We start from the raw sequence: 23,627 nt of genomic DNA, 5'->3' as shown, positions 1-23,627 counted from the left end.
TGGCTGAATGTCTTAAAAGCCACATACAGCTCTGGAGAAAATGGAGACGCTCCAAGTTCAGAAATAAATGTTAAGTGGTCTCTTACTTTTATCCAGAGCTGTATATTTCCTCTCCTGCATTGGACTCAGATATTCCTGGTTTAAATCTAACAAGTTGTTATAGGCACCAGAGCTGGGTAATGCTACTGTTCTGGGAGATTATCATTGTGAATTAGATAACTTTTTAACAATTGTTTATGATAACACTACTTCTTGAAGTAGCAAATCCACAGATAGATGTCTTATCAAACCTCAGCACCACCGACCTGCAGTTTACTTCTAACCCTGTTGTCCATTGCAACAAAATGCCACTCAATACCACATGCACAGTGTGTGGTTATTCATTTTCAGAATATATTAACAACCTAACAGATCATTAGGTGTCAGTGCCAAACGTTTATTTATTTGTTCATTTATTTGTTCATTTATTTATTGAGAGATTGCATGCATTTTGGTTCTCTCTTTGTAGAACTGCAAAAAACCAAAACCATAATTAAGACCTTTGAAGTGTGTTTATTTTATTATCAGTTTAAAGTTGTGATTGAGCGAGTACAGCTGGAGGATATTTTTTTTTAGCAGAAGTGGGCTTGGGGTTTGGATGGGGAGGAAACAAAATTCACTTCACGAGCAGGAGTTTTTATACACTTAATGGTAAAATGATTGGGCTGTTGCAGAGATAAGCAGCAAACACATTTAGGACTGGGTGTGTTTGCTCTTCAAACAGGAGGACTGTCCCTCAAGAAGAATGCTTTGCCCCTGAATTGCACCACTTCTAGTTCTGGAGGCTTACTGGGAGGTTTTTTATTTTTGCATTAAGCCATGAAATAAAGCATAACAAAAGCCCTCTCTTTTTTGTTTTCTTCTTGGCTCTGCTGAAAAGCCCAATGGATTCATTAGAAACATTCAGACTGATGAATAAGAAAACTGCATGTTCTGCTAAGTCCTGGACTTTATTGTATGTTTCCATTGATTTGTTTTGAAGCCCTGCTTTCACACAGATATAGTAAACTAATATTCTCCATTTCGTCATTGAGCAGATGCTTTTCAGACTGCAGTTACTATAGTGTTAAGTTTGCAAGGCTGCTTTTTTTATTGCAGACACTTTCAATATTTTCCAGAACTTGAATGTGCTGTTCGCAAACATGTTGGCGGGGGGGGGGGGGGGGGTTGAGTCGGCTTTTTAAGCATTTCCTCAGAAACAGGCCGGTCGTGATTCAGATATGGCTGCCGTTAATAATTAATCTTCTGCAAACTACCCCATGCTTATGGCCTTTGTTAATGATAGGAATGTTTTCAAATAGCTGGGCACTTTCTTCTAAAGGTAATTTCTTTTTTTATTTTCCCCTGTTGGCTAAAGATTGACTTCTGCTTATTTTGTACATTACGTTGTGTGAGCGAAAATAACTAAGCAGACTTTGTTGCTGGTGACCATACCTACAAAAGTGGCCATCCGCAGACCCCTGCATGACAATCCCTCCTTATCTCAGTGATTAGTGCCGGGTCATTGGGAGTTTCTGTCACTCCAGCGTAAATATTGGGCTAACACATCAATACCATTTTTTTAACCTTGGGCGTCACAGCCTCCCCTGAAATGTTGAAGGAAACTGTAAAACCGTTTGAACTTTGCAACCATGGAGGGGGCATGGGGGATGGTTGGGGGGGCGGGCGGGCAAGAGTGTTTTTTTTTTTGTTTGTTTTTTTGGGAAGTAATAAAATAAAAAATGGAAAATGCATGCCTGGGAATGCTTGTTTATCTTTTCCTGGGAATGGAAATACTATTTTCTAAGCAAGAGAAGAGAGAGAAAATAAGCAATCCGGTTTCAATCCCTTCGTTAAGCTTCTCTTGACCGATTGGCTGTCTTGACATTAAACAAGAAAACACTTGTGTGAATTCTCTTCTTTTGCTGACTTTATAAACAGAATCTGCTAAAGTGACCCCTGATTCATTTTAGAGCACTTTTGTATATAAATGGGCCTACTTTTAATGATTTACCATAGGTGATAATTACAGTAGACTCCACTCTTACGATAAGCTCTAAGACTCGAGCATGCCACGACAAACTATTGTGTAGAGTGGCTGTGGAATTGTATTTAGTAGAAACTTAAGTTTAAAATTGAAGCGTTTTTTTTAGACCGTCTTCGGTAGACTTTAGTTTTGGTGGGCACTGTACTGGAGTCTGGAGCGCTGCTTTCGACCTGCTGAAATGCAGTAATGCCTCGTGTGTCTTTTGATCCCCTGGCAGAGGATGTTTTGAATTCTCCGAACTCAAGTTGCTGAATGGTAACTAGGAAGTGGGTGGTCTCTTATATATTTTAATGGTGACTTAACACTGCAGTAGTCAAAAGTAGTACTGGTTCCCTCCCATTTACTTAGGGTACCAATGAGAGGGTGGTGTTTAGTTTTATTTTGATTCATTTTAATCAGATAGGACTGATTGAAAAAAGAAACCTTAAATGGCCAAAATGCAGTCCTATATTTAGCTGGAAGAAAATATGATATTTGTCCTAATTATCTAGAAAAATATTTATTTTGCCCGAACTGCATTGCTATATTTAACCTTTATTCTCTCTCTGTAGTGGACTAAAATAGAAACATTTCTTCCAGACAGAAGGCTGGCAATAATGCCATCAACCTCTCCAATAGGCCTTTGTGGAAACGGGCTGTAGGCCTCTGAAACATCTGCGTTTTAGTGGGCCTGCGGGTCTCTTGTTGACGACTGGTCAAAAGGGCACTTGCTGTGCACACAATGCTTTAGTCTTCAATGTGAATCGAGTCTGTTGTTGGTTTTGTTAAGGCTGTAAGATTTAAAACTTTGTTGTAAACAGAGTATATTATGAAATCTAACCAGCACTGAAAAAGTCATTTATTAGGCAGTTTAATTTGTTCCAACTGAGGTGTAGGATCAGCGTGGCTAACAACCAGTACGGACTGTTTTTCATGAGGCCATAAATTTACACTCAAACAGTGTGCTGTCTCGAAATGAAGACCAGGTATTTTGCTAAACTATCCCAGCAGGCCACTGGTGGGAAAGGTTACGCACAATGACACACAAAGTCAATTTGAAATATTAGCTAGTGTCCTGGAGGTTGTAAGTGAATTTTGATTGTGTTCACATCCACATCTGTGTCTGTAGTACATGAAGCGCAACCGTTCTTGCAAATACGGTCACTGACTGAATATAAAGGAATAAAAACATGAGGTAAATGAATCATAACCTGAGGGAGCTGCATTGTTGTGTAATGTGGTTATAGTCACGCTCGGTGTATTGCTGTGCTGAGGGTAAAGCGGTTTGTGCAGGTTGCTTGAGGACTGGAGGCCTTTCTGAGTACACAGCCACCGGGCCTCCTCCAGGGAGCCATTGCTTGCCTGAGCTGTTATTACAGATTTCCTATTGACACTAGCTGAATTGTCTGCGGTTTCTGAGTAAACCGAAAAAGGAACCAAGTTTCGAGCCTTGTAATTGGCCGCAAGGTGTATGTGTTCGGCACGCTGTCTATAAAGAAACAAGGTTGCACTTTTCTTGTTTTGGGACTTTGTTAAGTATTACATTTTTCTGCCGAGAGCTATGCCTCTTCCTACACAATAACAGAGCCTGTTTTAGGCCACAGAGGAGAAATCCATTGTCAGTGGGAGAAAATTAAGGAAATAATTTATCCCGTAGGAAGCTCATAGCAGGACATGTCCATACGATACTGAACCTGAATGGGGAGAGTTATATATGATTAATTCTTACCCCTTTCACGTTCGTTGGCTCTGACTGCAGAATTTCAAATCATGTGCACCTGGCACTGCGTACCACGTTTAGTTTCGCAAGTGAGCTTTTGCCCATAATGGATATCCACAGTGGATCGGTACAGTACTGTACTCGAATAGGAAAGCATCTGCAAATGGGGCTTTGGGGACCAATTAGATGGAAGAATCTCTTGGCAGTAACAATGGGCTTATCTCTTTCAGGTCAAGGTTGGAAAGGGGCCCTGTTATGCAGTTTTCCTCCGTTTACAGTTATCTCTCTGTACTGGACCCATTCCAGGCTTGCACACAGAGCAACTCTTTGACAGACCCTTAAAATGTCCTGTGTCAGGAATTGAATTCATCTTCAGTCTCTTGGTTGAGGGGGAAAAAAACTAAAATATCTGAATAATTTGAGGGAAATGCAAAGAGCATGAACAAGGACAAAAAAGAATATTCATACAAATGTGGAAAATGATTGTTACATTTTGAGTGATTGTTTTTAATTTTTTAAGTATAATTACACATTTATTTTAGGTATTTTTTGCCGTGTATTGCATTATTAATTGTGATTTAAAAAGTAACTTGCAGGTCCCGTTCATGTATTTTGGAGATGTTTTGTTCTACAGTTTTCTAAAATGTATGGTACGGTGCTTGGCTATTGCCTGCCAAGCAAATGGTTTCTGTATTTACACATGTGGGTAAACAGACTATTTATAAAGCTTGTGTACAGTAGAGCTTATAAAATAACTTCTCCCTATTGCATGTTTTAATAAAGTCTAGTGATAAAAACTCTCAGGATGTAATTTTAAAAACGCTTTCATGCTTTAAACAGGCAGTGGGAATAAACGAAAAACCAATGTTGGTACAGCGAGTTCGCTTTGTTTTATCGCTGCAGATAAGAATGGACTAAATTAAAGTAGAAATGTACAGGCAATATAACATTCATCTTATCTGGCTGACCTTAAGAATAAATAAAATAAATTCTTGTCACAATACAGTAGGTATCGCAAACATGACACTGATAATTTCAAAGTCTGTAGCAGTTAGGTCACTGTGGATTGTGGTCTCAGGATTTTGGATACAGCCATGCATGAATACCTTTGGTTTTGTTTTTTACATGTACAAGGCTAAATTTAGATCATTAATGTGACATACATGAAGCCACCTAATTCAGCAAACACAAATCCTTAAAATGTTTTCTGTCAGGTTTAAAAAAAAAAGGGAAAAACAGACCGTTAATCCTGTAAGAAATAATGAATGTGTGAAGATGCTACACAGTTGTCCGATTGCTTAAGAGCAAGTCCGAGTATGCATATCTTAGTAGTCTCTCTTATTTTTCTGAGCCCTGAAGGCATCTGGCGTAACACCTGCTTTTAAGCATTTCTGCTGCCCAGATTTTGCACCACACCACAAAGCCGAGCTTCCTGAAAAGCCAAGGCACAATGCATGCTATAATTACTGACCCCACAAGCAGTAATAACCCATTGCAAACAGATGCTTTAGAGGATTTACAAATTCCAGGCAGAATTATAGATCTAATACTTTCCTGTTGCCTGGAACCTACAAGCACCTCAATTCATATTCCCTTTTAATAATTCCTCAAGTTAAATTGCAATTGCACACTCTCCCACGTTCCTGACAAGTTAACGGATAAGAACCTTATAACCGATTTTTTGGTGAGACCGCTAAACGCTGCCAAAAATCCAGTCAGCAGCATTTTAAAATGGAGTGTTTATCTGAGCTCTCGGTGTGGCTAATTGAAATCCTTGTCTCTGTGGGCCTCCCTATTAGCTTCTCTCTCTCTCTCTAACGAGCTGTTATCCTCCGAAGAGACTCGCACTGTGCTTGTGAGGGAGTACAACATGCATTCAAGAGGCCTTGAGTAAAACATACACAAAGGCAGCAAAAACACAAACTACCTCCCTAAATGAAAGCGGTTAACTAAGCAGCTTATTTCGGCGAATTGATGATTTGTTGATCTTCAAGGGGTCCGCTTCAGAGATCAGAGGGAAGGGCATTCATTCATGGTTCCAGCACTTGGTAGATTCTCCTTTTAATTAAGTAAAGAGCAGGGGAGAAAGTAGCAGCAGAAACGATCGGAAACTGACGTTGCATTTGTGAAGTTTAATTGTAGCTTAAATGTAGGTTTTCCGACTGGGATGCCACCTTTGTTTACACTGGGCTTTGTGAAAGTTGAATACTACAACAGAAAGCTCTTTGATTCAGGGAGGGACACAGTTACATGAAGAAGGTGACATGAAGGAGATTAATTGTGGTCACAAAGTTTATATCATATACGTGAAACAGCGCGTATTGGATAGCAGTCTCTGAAACAAAAATGTGGCCGGGGAATACTCTATTCATCTCATTATTAATGTAATGTTTCGTTTGTAGTGAGGAATGTATTGTCTTGTTTGACATTGTCAAAATTATAATTGATCTATAACAATTAAAGCTACTTAAAAGGAAAATAAACAACAAATAAATGTTTGCTGGGTGCCTTTGTCAAGAATGTGGAACGTGTTGACACAGGCTGGGAGAGGAGCACCTTCTGGCGTGTACACCGACGTTATTGTTACGGTTGTCGCTCCGTGCTCTGGGCTTTTGTTTACAGCACACCAGCCGAAGACATGGATATTTCACCTGAATAAGGTTTGCGCCTTTGTTCGTGAAATAGCGCTGCTCTGCTTTAGAGAGCAGGACGATTGTATCTACCTCCCACTTTGTTTGCAGTCCCCTTTATCAGGCCTGTGGTGACTGAGGGGGGAAAAACTTATATTTTGTATTTCTTCTCCCCTTGGCCCCTTTCATGTCCCAACCTGCTAGACTTCATTAATGACGCTATTTCAATACAATGCACATCCATTCTAGCTCACTTACTCGCAGGTGACAAACATTGTTTAATTTAATGAACTTGAGTGGAATGCTCCTTGTCTGCTCAGTGATTTTCTCTTCTGGTTTTAAGTGAAGGGTTTTAGGTGATTGGTCTTCGTCTATTTGACTTGGTATCTGCTGGAGTGAAGACTGATATTGCCCAACTCACCCGATGTTGGTTGTTTGGCTACTGGATAATCTAGCAAACTAGCAACAAAAAAAGATGCACTGCAGTCTGTTTCAGTGAACGCATTTAATTTTCCTCCACTGTTGATTCTGTACTTGCAAATGTGTTTAAAGAAACTAAAAGATTTGGGATACTTATTTATCCATTTTTCATTTAGATGTTTGTTAATATTTGTGTTGTATCCATTGCTCGGGGCTGTGGCACGAGATCCTTGGCGGAAGTCTGGGCGATTAAAGACCGCAGCCTCAGCAAAGACAAACGTGCAGTAAATTATTTGTGGAAAGGGGAGTTAATTCCAGTTGCTTATGGATAACAGGCCAGTGGTAGCAGCAGCCATCAATAAAACCTCTGTGTGTTTTCAAATTCTTCGTGGCAGCGTGCACCAGCTTTGGCATCCATGGGAGGAAGGCTATTCCCTCGGGATGGGGGGGGGGGGTAGCTTTGTGATAATCCACCAAGTAGAGTTTATTTCCCGTTATCTCCCTTGGGAGTTAGGAATGAGGACCCTCCAGGCCCACACTGCAGAAAGCTGTTTTTAATTAAGAGATGGGTGAGGGTGAGTTCTCAAGTGCCAGAGCAGGGGAGTGAGAGACGCGGACATATTGACGGCCACAGCTGGGCCAGCTCCTTCCAACAGGCTCCTTCACAAGCATCCCATTCCTCTCTCTCTCGCCTCCTGATCGCCCGTGCAGATTCCAATGAGGATCCTACTGTAAATATTTGAAAACCCCCATCTCCGGCGCCTCTGGATTAAGCAGTCTGGTAGGGAGGTGGAGGTGGGGGAATGCTAGAAGTGTAGTTTTAATTGGGGCTCCATGTTTGTACTGATGGTCTTGGGACCTGCACCCAGATCCCTGCCTCAGAACAGCAGCCTCGAACATCCTGACACTGGACAGTGATAAAGCGGGTCTTCATCCCTCCCATGTGGTCATTTATTCAGACTGCGTTTTCAATCTGTGATTTGCAGTCGTCTCTTTTGCTCTTTTACTATGATCTGTCAAAGTCCAGTCCATAGTTCAAATGCTCACATGCTTTCTGTGGAATATAGTTCTTATCTTGACTAAGGCGCCCTTTCCTGCAGATTAATTTTCAAACCACAGGTTTAACTAAGCATTTAGAGGGAGACTTATTGCTTTCTCTGCCAAGGAAACTCCTGTTAATTTTCCAAAACAATGTGTAACTGACCAAGACTGATTTATGTTTCTTTATATCCGAATGAGGAGTCTCTTGCCAGATATGCACCTGCAGAAATGTACAATTTACTGAGTAGCAAAAGGCTTTGAAAGGGATTGTGATGTTTCTCAGCTGATTTCATTAAAATGTTCAAAGATGAAGCCAATTCCAGCACCGTTCAGCTAGTTTTATTGCAGTTTATGACATTCCAACACGCTGGATGTGCCGCAAAGAAAGGTTTATGAGGCTTAATGACTCGTCAGAAACCTGATACTGAATGAGTTCACTGGTAGAATTGAAACATTTTCTTAACCCAACCGTGAACAGTCTCATTGAAAAGAATATGTAAACTTACACCCAATTAAAGGTGAAATGTATTTGGGATCGTTCATAACCACAGATTTTTCCACTCATGGATCTGAGTGGTTTTGGCTTGGTTCGGGAGTCACTGATGTTCAGTGATGTGTGAGGATTTGTGAGTGAAAATGAGAAAATTGTGCTGTAAGGGAAATCTAGGCTCCTTCGGTTTGTTGTTCCCAGTCCACATGTATTAAATAGATACATTTTTATACCCAACTTTACTTTGAAGTGTCATTTTATTAATGATCTGATTACTGACTACAAACTTTCATAAAAGACATGGAGAGCTGACCTCCAAAACATGCATCCTCAGGCCACTGCGAGTCCAAGGTTTGAACAGCAGAGATAAGGCATCAGATGAAGGATGGAGGCTATAAATGTGCCATACCTGCCTTGTAGCACCTTTCACTTTACCTGCAGCATTGAAAGTACGAACAAAGAGATATACAGCACAGAGTGAAGTTAACTGTGCCTGTCTGAACTCACAGATTTGTCATGTGTCTTTATTTGTAAGAGGATCTAACCGGTGCAAAAAGAGAAACATTTATTGTTGTTCTGTACTGTGTTGCTGAATTATATTTTGCTTTCTTATAACATACAAAGGTTGCACAGGCAAACCAATTGAGTGCTGTAATGCCTTGTGAAACGATGGCTCAACATCTGGGTTTCATCAGCTCCTTAACCATTAAAACCAGAGCCCAGCTTAAACTGTGTCAAAATGAAGTGAATATTTAGAGGGCCTGGGCAGTGCAGCTCTGCTCTCCCTGCTCTGTGCTTGGGCTGACTGTTCAAGACTAAACAGTCATTCAGACTCATTTAGTTGGTCTGCCCGGGCAATTTGACCTTTTTAGCTCGACAGATCTATAAATAGTGAAAGGATGGCTCTTGTCACACAAATGTATTCATCTGTTGTCAGCTTCTAGAGCCTAAACTGTCTGGAACTGACAGCCACTGGTTCTGTACGACACAAATATGAATTTGAGTTTCCACTCTGTTAAAGTCAAACCTGTGCTGATTTCAACAGGCTTTCCAATTCTGGCCTTTCTGTTTGGTTTCCATTGTGTATTCAAGGAGATAAACATGGACTAATACTTGCTTAATTCTTAAAATACAGACACTACGTGCCATGTGCTAAAAGTGTACCTCTTTGGAATATCTGTATTTAGAAAAACATTACCTTTTAAGTTTTAACCTTTTACTCTCTGTTTTTTGTAACAATTATTAAAAGGAACCATTTAACAAACAATTAATTAAGGGGCCTTTAGATTATTATTATGATTTAAATTATTACTTGTATTTATCTGAGACTCGTGTTCACACATCATGAGAAAGTCTTCCAGGTATACAGACTTGCACAAGGGAATTGGTAGCATTTCGCTCAACAGGCGCATGTGCGATAGGGGTTCAAAATGACAGTGATCGTGCTGAAAAGGCCTATTCTGATCCCTTGTTCTTATCTGACACAGATGCATCTTTGTTCTGCGATGGTAGAGGGATTCATAAGGAAAAATTCCTCGACATTCTTGGAACATCATTAAATTTAAATTTGGCTCGTGGGGTCTATTTCTGGAGTTCTTGTCTTTAACATTTATAAAGAATTCCCAGTAATAAGTCAACATTTCACATAGGAATTTCTTGCAGTGTCAAAATCTTTAACATTTTTGGATATGGTTTTACTCCATCACTTGGTAATGCAGAATATTTTAAAAATCAGGTTAAAAAGGTTTGGGATTTTTTTTCGACAGCCATTCTTCCTTATTCTTTGTGATACAAGGTTTTTGGGCTTTTCAGTTTTATTTTAAAGAACCTTTTCATTATTCACAAATTATTTCTACCTGTTGTAGGACATAAATTCTACTAAAAACATAATAAGTAAAGAAATAAATGATCTATTGTTGTAGGAATGCATTATGTATTTGGTCGATTTTCAAATCCTGTCAAATGACCAGAAAGCAGCTGGACGCAAGCTTGCATGGGAACCAAGTCCTGCGGTGAAGTCGGCTAATTCAGTGGTCTTTGGGTAGCAGAAAATAAACTTGCTTTCACTGGAATCCCTTAGGCTGTCATTTTGGGTAGTTACCACTTTGGGAGAGTCGGTCATTCTGCATTATTTCAACAATGATTCGGGACTCGAAAACCAGATTTCACTTTGAATTCGTTCTGGCATTAGATATACCTAGAGCACTGGAATATACGTCGAAGAGTTCATGAATAATTCATGGCATGTTTGTGAACTTGATCTTCATAATTGTGATAAACTACCATGATACAAAGGTCAACTCAGCAAGAGCCATTTATGTTTATTAAGAAGAATCTACATAAGGTAGTGTGTGTGGATCTCGGCATCCCTTGCATCCCTTCATATCACCCTTCAGCCGGAGCCTAACCCATCAGACACCATCACAGTCTTCTTCACATAATGTGTAGCCCATTTCTTTCCAGTATATGCATATCATTTTGAGGTTTGATTTCTTCTACTGCTGCACATGCTCTTAGGTCTTTATATCTTCACTGACTCGTCCCAGTTCTGTGCAGCTCTGTCCATGTTTGTCCCACAGTAGCGCTAACTTGTTCATAGGAAACGTCCAAATTCCAAATTCAATGTGAGGCTTTCAAGACATGGATTTCTCCACATATTTCATATACAGGTGTGACATTTCAGAAAGAGGAAAAACAAATCCTCTCACACTAAAAATAGGAAAACAATGCATCAGCCTTGAGTTGTATTATATTAACCAGGAAAAGAGAGAAGCATGACACTGTCTAATCCCTAACTCCCTTGACTGAACCCAGTGGAACAAAATGCATGCCTGGTTTTGTCTTTTAGAAGAACCTGCAAATTGTAATGCACGTGTTTATATCTCCTGGGAACTGTGTTTAAAACTAATTGATTTGTTGTTTTGTTTCCCCGCAGCTCTTCCATGTTGCTTACGTGCTGATCAAGTTTGCAAATTCGCCAAGACCGGATCTGTGGGTGCTGGAGCGATCGACTGACTTTGGAGACACTTACCACCCTTGGCAGTATTTTGCCTGTGAGTATTGGTCAGCCTCCCCAAAAGAGAGCTGCACAACTCTGGCCATGGCCACAATCAGCCTCACATCACTTTGTGCAGCAGTGAAGCTTGGTTTACTGTGCTGAAAACAAACGTTTGTCAGTCCCGACATGTTTACACGTTTAGATTTCAGCCGGGGTATTTTAAGCAGATTAATAAGAGTTATTTGTGTGCTTTCATCATTATTCAGCATTTAAGAATTTTACAGAAGCCATATAAGGTAGGCTTCGGAGGTACGTACAGGCCAGTTAAAGAAGTGCTGTATTTGGAGTGCCAGTCCACGGACATCCAGAGAGCAGAACACACAACCTCCTCTCTAGCTCTGGAGATTCTGTTGGTGTGTGAGGCTACACATTTGGCTAATTTTTGTCTATTTTCTTCCAATTCACACTGTCCCTTTTGTTGTTTCTCACCACGTTGAGTGAGATTAATGACACTGTAGGTGGAAACAAAAATCTGAAATTGAGCAAAAACAAATAAGAGCTGGTTATTTAGTGGCCCTGAGCTTCTGGCAGCACTTTCTTAGAAGTATATTGTACTGCTTTTATGATGTACCGGCACCACAGGCATTCCAGCATGTCCTACTCACATCCTACTCGTACTTAACAGTATAGTCTGCCAGTAGAGCTCCACTAAAACTTCACTTGAAAGATCTCTGTGTAATAGCGAATGACAATATAGGGATCAAATGAGAAGACTTGGAATGACAAGTTCCTGGGTTTTACAGAGAAACTTAAGTTCATGGTTAAAAAAATATATATATTTTATCAGCTGTCCCATTCAAACATGGTATCAGGTTGCTGCTGTCACTTAGTATAGTCAGTTTAAACATGTGTCCCAAGAGAAAACACTTTCTATTTCTGTCAATTATAGAATTGACTTTAGCATGTAGAAGCACTACCAGCTTTGTAGAGAGACTGCGAGTGTGATGCTGTGGTCTGTGCTAGAACTGCCACCTTATCCCAGAGTCCTGTGAATGGACCAGATCAAAGGCCTGAGAGGGCTATCTGATGTTCTCTGCTGATCTGAAGGCCCCCACTGACCGTGTGAATGGTGGTCGTTAGGTTGTGAGGGTTTGGTCAATCGGTTCTGCTCCATCGAGTAAAGTCTCCATTGTGTGGGCTGTCTGCTTCTGACCCCAATGAAAAGAGGCCAGACCTTCCCTTTGTGTCACACTGTCCATCTCCAGCCCACGTGGCAATGGCAACCTTCAGCCTTTACCTCACGTCTCTCCGCCCGGTGCGTTTCAGTTGATTGAATTAGGACTTCTGCAATCATTTTGAATGTGATTATGGTAAACGGGTCCTTTTGCTTTGGCTGTGGCGATGCCTGGAGATGGGATTGTGTGATTTCCAGTTGTATCTTGGCTGTGGATTGGGAGCGGGTGTTGTCATGCCTATTGAAGACAGGCTAGTCTCTGAAATTGTAGGGCGTTAAGAGAGTCTGTCAGTAACTGCCGTCAATCCAGGTGTTAGAAAAAACATTCCTCCGGTGAGGCCCACCCCTATAGCTCTGTTGTTGAGACTCCCGCTAAATTAAGCTTGTTTTGAAGTGGTTTTGTTAGCCGAGATGACAGATGCCCTTCTCTTGTGCATTACCGCATTAGGGAGAGAAACTCATTTTTTTTTTTACATCTTTAATAGGAGGTTTTTTGTTTTTTTCAGTTTGTTTTTAGCACCTTCCTATAGTCCCTTGTGTCAAGGAAAGTGGGGCTGAGTACCCCACGAAATAGAAGATTTATTGGAGCTGCAGCCGTTTGTAACATTCGCCTCCTTTTGAACGGAGCAGAAGCAGCCGTGAAAAGTAGATTTTCACAGAAACTTGCCTCTTGCGTATCATTAATTTTTGACTGCATTGTCCTAAATCGTTGTGTGAGAGCAGTGAGATAAGATTACCATATGTGTCTGGGTTACAGCGATTGTCAAGAGAGCTGTGCCGAAGCAGAACTGATTAAGAAAAGTAACTTCATGTTGGCTTGGATGGTAAATCTTTCTGTAGGTCGCAGAATTTCTTCAAGGCAGTTTTTGTGACTGACCGGGCCTGAAATAATGCTCAGAGCCATGTATTTCTATTCAAGGCGTATTTGTAAGCTCGAAAGTATTCAGGGAATGTGCTATAAGAGGTGGGAACAGTGCAGGGCTTCTTCGAGAAGGTGTTTTAATTTTCACCAGCGCAGGCTTTGACATTACCTAATCCTCTGTCAGCTGGATGCATAAAATTGTACACCCTCTGGCACTCCTCATGATTATTAGCCAAAAAGTCACATTTTAACACCTACTAAAAAAAATACAAAAAAAGCGTGTCAGGATATTTGTTAAGCCTTCATATTTTCAGTCAGATCACATCCCATAGACTATAAATGTGAGCAATAAAGAGGATGACATTGATAATTGTTGACAGTGTTATCGACTTTTCCTAATCTCCGGTATCCGGTGATTGGTGGCTTCAAGCTGGCAGAGCCGCAGGGATCTCGGATTTATTTTCCTGTAATTTGCTCTGATTCTGTGGAGCCTTATTAGCCTGCTAGGTAAAGGGAGACTCTGTTAATGAGGACTGTAAAAGTCAACGTTGCTTCCCCCTATTTGCATCGCTTTGGTGCCCGTGCATTCCCCTATAATGGCAGTAATGAGTATGTGTTTAGTAGTGTATTATATGAAAACAGTCCCTGGGGAGACCAGGTCAGTGCATATCTGTATTCCCACTGATACTAGGGTTAGAGGTACTTCATTATAGTGTTTAATGCACGTTGGCGTTCATCTGTGCAAAATCACGGGACTGCAAGGAAAAGGGACATGGATCTGACGTGATTTTTTTTATTTTTGTGAATATCTGAAAAACAGGCAAGGCTTTTTTGTGGTCAAGTGAGTCAGCCCAGTCTGCAGCTGCTGTGGATTTTCTCGAACTGAATGTTCCTTTTTCTTTTTGTTCCCCCCCTCTAGCTTCTAAGAGAGACTGTATTGAGAGGTTTGGCCAGAGGACGATCGAGCGAATCACAAAGGACAACGATGTCATCTGCACCACTGAATATTCCCGTATTGTGCCGCTGGAGAACGGAGAGGTGGGATTCTGTGAAGCCTTTTTTCTTCGTCTTGTTTTTAAACAGAGTGTGGGGAGTGGGGGGATCAGGCATTCTTCAGTGATGCCCCATATCCCATTTTGTAACCATTCACCAAAAAACATTGTCTTGTGTAAAATGGCTGCTGCTATTGCTACCATTGTCAAACCGAGCACATACACACACTCAACTGACAGGCACATTGCAGTCTCCCCACTGGTGATTTCACCAAGAGCTGCTTAATTAGTTTCTTCTGAAAAGCAACAGCAGGACCTTGCAGACGTGGTTGAGATTCTGTGTTTGAAGCGGTTGTTGTGCTATTTCAGATTGTGGTGTCGCTGGTCAACGGCAGACCGGGTGCCATGAACTTCTCCTACTCGCCTGTCCTGAGGGACTTCACCAAGGCCACAAACATCAGGCTTCGTTTCCTGAGGACCAACACGCTGCTGGGCCACTTGATGGGCAAGGCTCTGAAGGACCCTACTGTCACCAGGAGGGTGGGTATGGGGGTCACTGAGGAGATCTTGGGGGAGCATTTTAACTCTTTGCACCTCCTTCAACATTGAATGCACTTAACAGTTCCGAAGTCCTATGGCAGCCACTATATTAATTCACTCCTGAATTGTATCTGCTTTTAGTTAAGATCTTCAATTGTGACTCTCTTGTTGTAATTTTATTCACTTATTTTAATTGTGCCCCCCTTTCGTGGATAGAGTTAATTTATTTCCGTATGTGGCGTTTTCTACATTTTGTCTCCCGCAGTATTACTACAGCATCAAGGACATCAGCATAGGTGGGCGCTGTGTGTGTAATGGCCATGCAGAGGCGTGTAATGCCAAAGATCCTACAGACCCCTACAGGTAATGTCACTCTACTGGTGTGTGTTTTTGGGTACAGTAAGTAATGAAGTCATGAAGTCATGTAGTAATGAAATAAGCATAGGTATCAGTTATTCTTATTTAAAAAAAAAAATTGATCTTCATCATAATTTGGAATGCTTGTAGGACAGAATGTTTCCATTCTATTGCAGTGTTCTATGTTCTAGCAATATGTCACTAGTCTAATACTGTTAAACACTAAATTGCAATTGAAAGATATTTGTCTTTTTTCGATTTGTCGGCTTCCATGCCTGTGCAGAGAAATGACCATTTGGCCTGGCTCCTCACTGCTGCCCTTCACCTCTCTGTGCCACAATTAGCGGCAGTGTGGCTTTGGTCATTAATCTTAGGTTTGCCAGACTTCAGGAGAGAATGCATGTTTCTGTTTCCAAGTAATTAAGTCAGCTGTTCCTGGGAGTTTAATTTTAAGAAAATGGTTTCACTAAACCCAAACTTTTAACTTTGACAGCGATGCATTGTGACAGTCAAGGAAAGAAAAAAAGCTGTGTTTGGTACTGTTAGCATTGACCCCTGTTTAAACAAGAAGTGTGATATCTTTTAAACTTCAGTGTCCAATGGTTGGTGAGCAGAGGTGGGTGCGTTTAACAAAAATAATGAGGCCTGTTGGAATTCAGGTGTTAACTCAGGAAAAAATTGGATAATAGCAACATAATCTACATCATTGCTTTATTGACACACTTGAAGATAATCATATTGAAAACCTGACCTTTACCAATTTTTCTGCATTGTTTGAGGGAATATAGGCTATGCTATGATTTTTGGAAGCCACTGCTAGTTGCTCTTTAAGCTCATGCAATGAAACTCATTCCACTCGCATATAATTATACTCGCTCTTCAATTCTTCCTGTTTCAGCACTGACCTCAGTTAGCGGTTCTGGTTGAGACAGGTTGAATAGAGTAGCAGGATTCCCACAAGGTTGCATTTGTACCGAGAACCGTGGCAAACCGATCGTGATTTGATGCAGATATTCTGTGCTGTTGCTCCTCATATCACATCGATAGCGGCAGTGATCGCTCAGGACAACAGCTGTGTCCCTTATGTCTGCTGTTTATTTGAGCCACACAGCCCATTTGAAATTGCCTGCATAATATAGTGTCAGTCTAACAAGACAGTTGGGTATTTTGAATGACGGTGCATTGCCTACAGTACAGAAATTAGATTTGCCCCTCAGTGTAGTATTGCTGGATTTCAGTTGCATACTTACCTGGAACTGAAAGGTTTTATTGTTTGAAATCTCGGTAAGCCAGGATCCCATAAAGTCTACAAAACTGTCAGTGAGCATTTTCCTGGAGCCATAACAGCCTCTCAACAGGGGTGGGCTAGGTAGACCTCCAAGGAACAGTAATAAAGAGAAAGGCTAGGTCTCAAACAGCCACAGTGGACATGTGAGTGACTGTGCCTGTGTTTGAAGCATTACATTTACACTTTTATGCATTTTAAGTTCTGAAGAAAAGAAGCCTGGTTCTGACTTCTTAATCAAATACAGGTTTGAAACTGTCATTCTTCATGTTGTCACGACCTTAAGTATATAGTGTATGTGGAAAAAAAAACAATAATGCTGAAGGGTAAATATGGATTATATCCTAGGAAAGATGATGTTGACCTTCCTTGAGATGGATTGTTTGGCTACCTGTTTGTAAGGAACAGCAGGAATTCGCCTGAGGCTCTTACAAAATGCGGGATTTGGCCAGGCATGTACGCTGTACCGTGTGGTTAACAGAGTGATATGTATCTCCTGAGGTGAGGTCCTGGGTTTCTTGTGCTCGAGGCTACCTGTGACATCTCCTATATCTGTCATTACGTTGTCAAAGCCTCACAAATCTCTCCCCTGCCTGAGGCACCTGAACTAGTGGTAGATATGTAATGCAAACCTCTGTCTCAAGGGGTTTAGCACCGATCTATGCCCTGAAGACTTTATATAGATTTTTAGTTTCCCCCCACTCTTGCATGTATCGATTATGTTTAATATGCATTTAAATTAGAAGTTCTACTTTGATTCATGCATGTTCTCATATGTGGAGTGAGTATATGTGGTAGTTTTGGTAAAAGGTTAGAGAAAGCCAGTTACTTTATCCAATATATAGATATGGGTAATTGAACCAATGTATTCCAAGGACTTTACCTTTCTGGCTTATCATACTGGTGTTACCATCTTATTCGCTAGTTCCACTGTTTAATTCCATGCTTTAATATACCACATAGAAATGAATGCCTCACTACTCATGTTGTGTTCTGGTGGGGTGAGAGACGGCATGCAGGTGTGAGACAAATCAAATGAATCCACTCCAGTTAGGTGGTTCCTCTTTTCACATGCGTTGCAAATGTTATTTTTACGGTACGGCACTGGAGCCTCAGGTACAGAATGTCTTGACGCTTTATTGAATAACAGATTTAAACTCCAGGTTCCTGCTCGTGCAGAGATGCGGAGCAGGAATGCAGGGAGATAAGCGGGCGGGTGGCATTCCTGGCAGGGATCAGAGGTGGGGAGATAAGCCAAGGAAACGCAGGAGCTTGAAGAGGGAATTTATCATTGCAGGAATTCACCAGTGTGTCAGAGCTTAGGAGAGACGGCAATGATGCAGTCCAGTGCTCCGAGCCTTGCGTTTTACAGCCCTGACGTTAACCAGGCTGCTGCAGGAGACGGCGTGTTTATGTCAGGGAGAATCTGTTTAGGAGTTTTCACTTTTTTGGGGGTATATTTTAGAAGAATAAAAAAATGTGCCTTCTGGTTCACAGGAAATTTCTTTTATACTACTTATAGATATAAACTCATTAGATTAGAAGATTGGTCATTTTGACTTGGCCTAGGCTTGTTTTGCTATATTCAAGAACAGTGTTTTTAGATTTCCTCTGCACATGATTTGTTTCAATACAGGGACCATGTCTGACACAACGTTTTTATTTCAAATTAAATAGTCCAACTTGGATAAGGTAGTTATCCAATAAATTATCAACAGATGTCTTTGGAGTCAACCCATCTGTATTCAACTGTGTCTGATGACATGATGGTATTTAGGACTGATGTAAACGGCCAGAAACCTATTTTGATATAAACTGACAGGTTGTGGTGCCTGCGGAGAGCCTTAATGACACCATAGGGAGCCTAACCTGGAGTATGTTCATGTGAAACTGGAATGAGGGGATCAGCCTGTTTCAGATTAACCTTCGCCAGTGGCTGACTATATAATGTGGGCCGTTTGGTTTGGTTTATTTTATAACCGCTTGAGATAATGCCTGTGAGGGCTGCTTCATGTCTTTTAGCTGAATTCCTTTCTCCCCTGTTGGGTCTGCACAGGTTCTACTAAAGAGATCTAATGTGAAGCCCTTGACAGGTCATCTGATGGGGCCTGCGTATTTGGAAACCTCTTTCCTCTCTTATAATGCTCTTTTGAAATTGGAAATACTATGTGTTCTCTCTTTATGTTGGCGTTTCACAATTTATTAAGATCTAAATGCCATTTTGACACATGGACATGATTTTGCTGCTTCACAATCCCCAGTGACTGGACGATTAATTGATTTACTGTTGACTGATTTGGAAATCATGTAGAACACACATTTTGGCATTTAATGAATACAAGGCACTTAATGTTTTCTGTGTTGAAGGCATCCCTGATTTAAAAAAAACTGAACTGAACTGAAACCATATTCTCAACCTGAGATATTATAAACATTAATGCTTTATTTCCGTTGAACCTGTGCATAGTTTTTCTAACCTTTAGTTGCTCAGCTGTCTTCTGGAAATCACTGGATCTCACTCTGGGTGATTGTGCCGCACAGATGGACATTTCTGTGTTGAGTCCATATGCTGCAGCTGTTGCAGATGTTGTTCGCTTCACCTATGATCTTCTATAACTTTGTTTTTTGTTGTAATTTATAATTCCATTTAAAAGTTGCAATAACCAAACCAAGCCTCATGAAAACTGAGCAAAACAGCTTCCTAGCTTAATTAATAAAGATGTTGGGCAGTTCACCACATAGAATCGTCCAACATAATCAGGGAACTGAAACCTCGAGGGTAAGGGAGATACTATAGTCTTTCACAAATTTTCTTGGAATGGGGAAAGTTGGACTGCACAAGCGATCCAGTTGTTTTGTCAGAGGGGAGGACATCAGTGAGGCCCTTGTTTGTGTGCAAGTGAGGCCTACAACTAGGAGAAGCATTGTGTTAAGTGGAAAATAGAGTGGTTCTTAATGGTCTGGACTTAATTTCCATCTGGCACGTAGCGCCGGTCAGCTGAAGTGGCTGAAGTCTCGGCTAATCTGTCTGGAAGTGACCGATCGTTGTCTGTGTGTGTTTTTCTGTCCTTACAGGCTGCAGTGTGATTGTCAGCACAACACTTGCGGAGCATCATGTGATCGCTGTTGCCCGGGATACAACCAGATGCCATGGAAGCCAGCTACCACAGACAGTGCCAACGAGTGTGAACGTGAGTAGGGAGACGAGGACCGAGCTTTTTGTCAGCATTCAGGAGAGGGTTTTTACCCCTTTTGGCTTCTTCAGTTCCCCATCCTAAGCAAAGGGATTTTTGGCTCATACTAAAAAGTTCTAGGGGAACTACTACTAGTAGCCTGTTCTGTGGAAACATTTAAGTGTCAGGAGACTGCGTTGTTTTGAATAGGGATGTGCGTTGTGGTTTGAATTAAAGAGAGAAAGCTTCTCATTGGTGGTTTTCTCTCTCTTTTTTTTTTTTAATCCAATTCCTGCTTAAATCAAATATACCTCAGTTAAACTTACAAAGACCAAAGCTGTGTCGAAAATGTGCCACCAAACTGACAGTTCTCCTCGGTTTGAAATTTGGATTATATTTTATCTTTGCTTAGAGATTACAGATAATCTAAACATTTTTTAAAGTCAGTCTGAGGGAATGGTTTGGACCCCTGAACCCCAAGGGAAACGGGGGCCAAGTGAGAAACAGTGACTCCAAGTAGCAAAGCCAAATGAATCAATATTTCAGCAAAGCTCAGTGAAATCAAAGTGAAAAGGAAAGGTGCCAAACTGGCAAAGATAGAGGTAGACTCCTAGAGCTGCCAGAACTGCAAATTACTTGATTGTTCCTGTTTCTATTGCAAGTGTTTATTTGTATGCACTTAGAAGCTGTTAAACTTTAAAACAAAACAAAAAATGTTCAAAAAATAACTGCAAGTGACTCTCATTGCCATTTTAACACAAGATAGCAGAGAGAGTCCATTATATATATGTTTTTTTAGTGGGTTATGTTTTTTAAATTGGGAAACCTGAAATATCAGGAGAGATATGCGTCTCTAAGGAGGATGTGGAGGAGAATGCCAGCTGGATGCTGTTCTGTCTTATCTATGTGAAAAGTCCAATTAAAGTTGGTGTTATTCCTGACCAGTAAACTACATCTGTCAGCTGGTCTTAGAGGCTGAAGAAATGTATTGATTCAGCTACTTTTTTTCTTCCCTTCTCGTTGCGACCATAGTCCAAAACGTGAAAGAAGTGCCTTCAGAGAGGAGTGTTGTTAGGCTGTCATTTGTGAATCGCTATTATCTAGTGTTCTGTTCTGTTTGTTGGTAGAAAACCTCAAACAACAGTTATAAATGGTTCTTTCATTTCTCACAGATTCTAATACCAGAGCTTAATTATTATAAGAAATTAGTAATGTAAGTAAATGTACTCTCACTCACACTCTTTCTTTACCTTTCATTTATTCTGTAATATGTGAGATGTTTGAAAACTTGACAAAACTGCACCTTATATTACACCTTTTTATGCTCTTGTCAAACGTGAAATGTTTAGCTCAATAAGGACTTTTCTTTTTTGTTTCCCTCTCTCACTATTACTCAACTAAATGTTTTTTTTAACCTCACACTGCTTGTCAAAAGTGAACCATGACAGTGTGAATGAGCAAAGTTCATTGGGTCACAGATTCTGTCTTCTCCCTTCAGGTTCCACTCCTCCCCTCTTTCTCCTCCTCCTCTCCCCTGTTCTCCTCACTCCTTCCTCCACATCCCCTGGGTCACTTGGGGCTCTCTCCCCCAGGTAGAGTCTCTCTCTGCCTGCCGCATGCTCAGTAGGCCAGGGCTGTGTGAGTGGTGTCTGCTTGGTTTTCTGTTTCCTGAGTCGGTAGAGAGCTGCTCTCCCACTGAAATCACACTTGGAAGTACACGTCTTTACTGCTGCTTAGAGTTATGCTTTAATAGATCATGAGAAGTCCTTTCAGATTAACACAAACCAGAGGTTTTTTAGGGAAAAAATCCTCAACTGCTTTTTTTAAACATTATTTGTAGAGTTCCTGGGAAGCATGATTTACTGGCAGCTGCTTTGGTAACACATGCTGTAGCAATTTTGATATTGACACTTTGAAATTGACATTTGTAACGAGGGAAAACTGTAAGGCATGCATCTTGATGTTTGTGTTCTTCATTATGTAATAGCTGGTGTGAGGTTGTGTACGTTTCATTTCCCAGACTTGCTTTTCGCCTGCGATGTGTAGTTTTCACGAAGACTGTATCTTAAGCATGCTGCCCTTTCCATTGTGGGATCGCATGAAACCTGGACCAATGCATCTTTGGATTGCAGATTAAATCCACCAACTGTGCTATAGAACATACACATTGTTTAGTAACAAATGTTAAATTAACAGTAAGTTAAATTATTCAACTACATTCCCATTTTTTAACAGCCTGCAATTGTAACAGACACTCATTTGATTGTTACTACGACCCGGAAGTGGACCAGCGCAAGGCCAGTGTGAATGTGCAGGGGGAGAACCAGGGAGGGGGCATCTGCTTGGAGTGTCAGGTAGGCTTTAGCAAAATATTTGGAACTCTGAGCTTTCCACATTAGCTTGGTGGTCTTCAAAAAATGTATGTATTTTTCATGTGCCTCCTACTTTTGAATTAAAATTTCACATACGAGCTTCAAATGAAAAATGTTTTTTACCCCCCATTTGTGTTTCACATCAGCACTTCACAACTGGGATCAACTGCGAACGCTGCATCCCTGGTTACTACAGGTCACCTGACCACCGGCTAGACTCCCCATTGGCCTGTTCACGTAAGTCATGTTTTTCTTGTGCTGGGCGGATTCGCAAAGGGAAACCGTAGAAAACAGTGACTCTATGTTGAATGATTTTATAAATGTGTCACCTTGTGTTTTTTCTCATCAGCTTGCACTTGCAATCTGGAGTTTACAGACGGTACATGTGAAGATCTGACCGGCCGTTGTTACTGCAAGCCCAATTACACAGGGGAGAGCTGTGATGCCTGTGCTGAGGGCTACGTCAACTTCCCTGAATGTTTCTGTAAGTCTTGCTGCTGTGTTCCTCACTGACAGGGACAGGGACGGGACGGGGACGGGGCGGGGGGGGGGGGCAGTTGGAGCCCCGTAGAGTTGCAGCATTGCCTCCCAGTGAAGAATCTCTTCTTGGCCGTTGAAGACATTGACTTGAGCTTGCCAACTTCACCACAAGGCTTTGAAGTTAAAAAAATATAAATCTTGTTTTGTTTCTGTCTAGCTGTTCCTACCTACCCCAATAGCAACGGAGAAGCTCTGCCTGCTGGCGAAATTATACGTAAGATAACAATTCTTGATCTAATCTCTCACAGACAATAACGTCTGGATGCAATGTACTTCAAAACCGCTTCTAAATCGGGGTTAAATTATGACATAGTTGAACTATTTTCTTATTTAAATATTTTTCTGAGTGTTTGAACTGTCCTTAGTGTCAGAAGTATACTGCTTTACGTATTGTAGCCAAGTCTGGGCTTAGAGTCCATAGTTAACTTAGACTTACTTACAGGTTACAGTTGTTTTTCTGTTTAGTTGGGTTTTAGATTATTGTGAAAACTTGAAGTTGTAAGTGTTTCCTGGGGGTTGTGTTCAGGCTGCTTTTAGGCCTTAAAATGTTGTAAAAGTTTTCCAATTTCTCATTCACTGTCTCTCTACTCTTCTCCTGGCTGTCTGTTCCCCTGCAGACTGTGAGTGTAGTGCTGCTGGCACTGAGGGTAACTCCTGCCGCCCAGACCCCCGGACCCGCACCTGCATCTGCAAACCCACCTTCATGGGGGCTCACTGCGATCACTGCATACCCGGTCACTTTGGACCGAACTGTCAACGTACGTGTCCTTGTGTGCCAGGTTCCCTTTGCATGGCAGCCATTGTTTCAGTATTTATATGCATTTGTGTGTGTTCTGACAAACGGTGACATCTTTCCACTTTAACACAGTTTCTGAAATTAAAGCAAAACCACACACCAAAAAGTGGAGTAATTTTGTACTGGGTATAAA

General features: G+C 41.1%; 1 protein-coding gene across 5 annotated transcripts in view; it reads left to right on the top strand.

The window, feature by feature from the left end:
- lama5 (laminin, alpha 5) overlaps positions 1-23,627 on the top strand; it is a 60,503-nt gene that overhangs the window by 8,318 nt on the left and 28,558 nt on the right. For all 5 annotated transcript variants that reach the window (XM_066702310.1, XM_066702308.1, XM_066702309.1 and 2 more), the window contains exons 3-12: positions 11,281-11,398; positions 14,359-14,477; positions 14,801-14,971; positions 15,237-15,334; positions 19,689-19,804; positions 22,022-22,140; positions 22,305-22,395; positions 22,508-22,642; positions 22,856-22,912; positions 23,316-23,456. In XM_066702310.1, coding sequence (XP_066558407.1) covers positions 11,281-11,398; positions 14,359-14,477; positions 14,801-14,971; positions 15,237-15,334; positions 19,689-19,804; positions 22,022-22,140; positions 22,305-22,395; positions 22,508-22,642; positions 22,856-22,912; positions 23,316-23,456 — 1,165 coding nt within the window. The remainder of the gene's footprint in view (positions 1-11,280; positions 11,399-14,358; positions 14,478-14,800; positions 14,972-15,236; positions 15,335-19,688; positions 19,805-22,021; positions 22,141-22,304; positions 22,396-22,507; positions 22,643-22,855; positions 22,913-23,315; positions 23,457-23,627) is intronic.

The sequence above is a fragment of the Amia ocellicauda genome, chromosome 4 (genome assembly GCF_036373705.1).
Source record: "Amia ocellicauda isolate fAmiCal2 chromosome 4, fAmiCal2.hap1, whole genome shotgun sequence".
NCBI lineage: Eukaryota > Metazoa > Chordata > Actinopteri > Amiiformes > Amiidae > Amia > Amia ocellicauda.
Note: the sequence above shows the minus strand (reverse complement) of the source record. Positions and strands in the feature narration are given on the sequence as shown.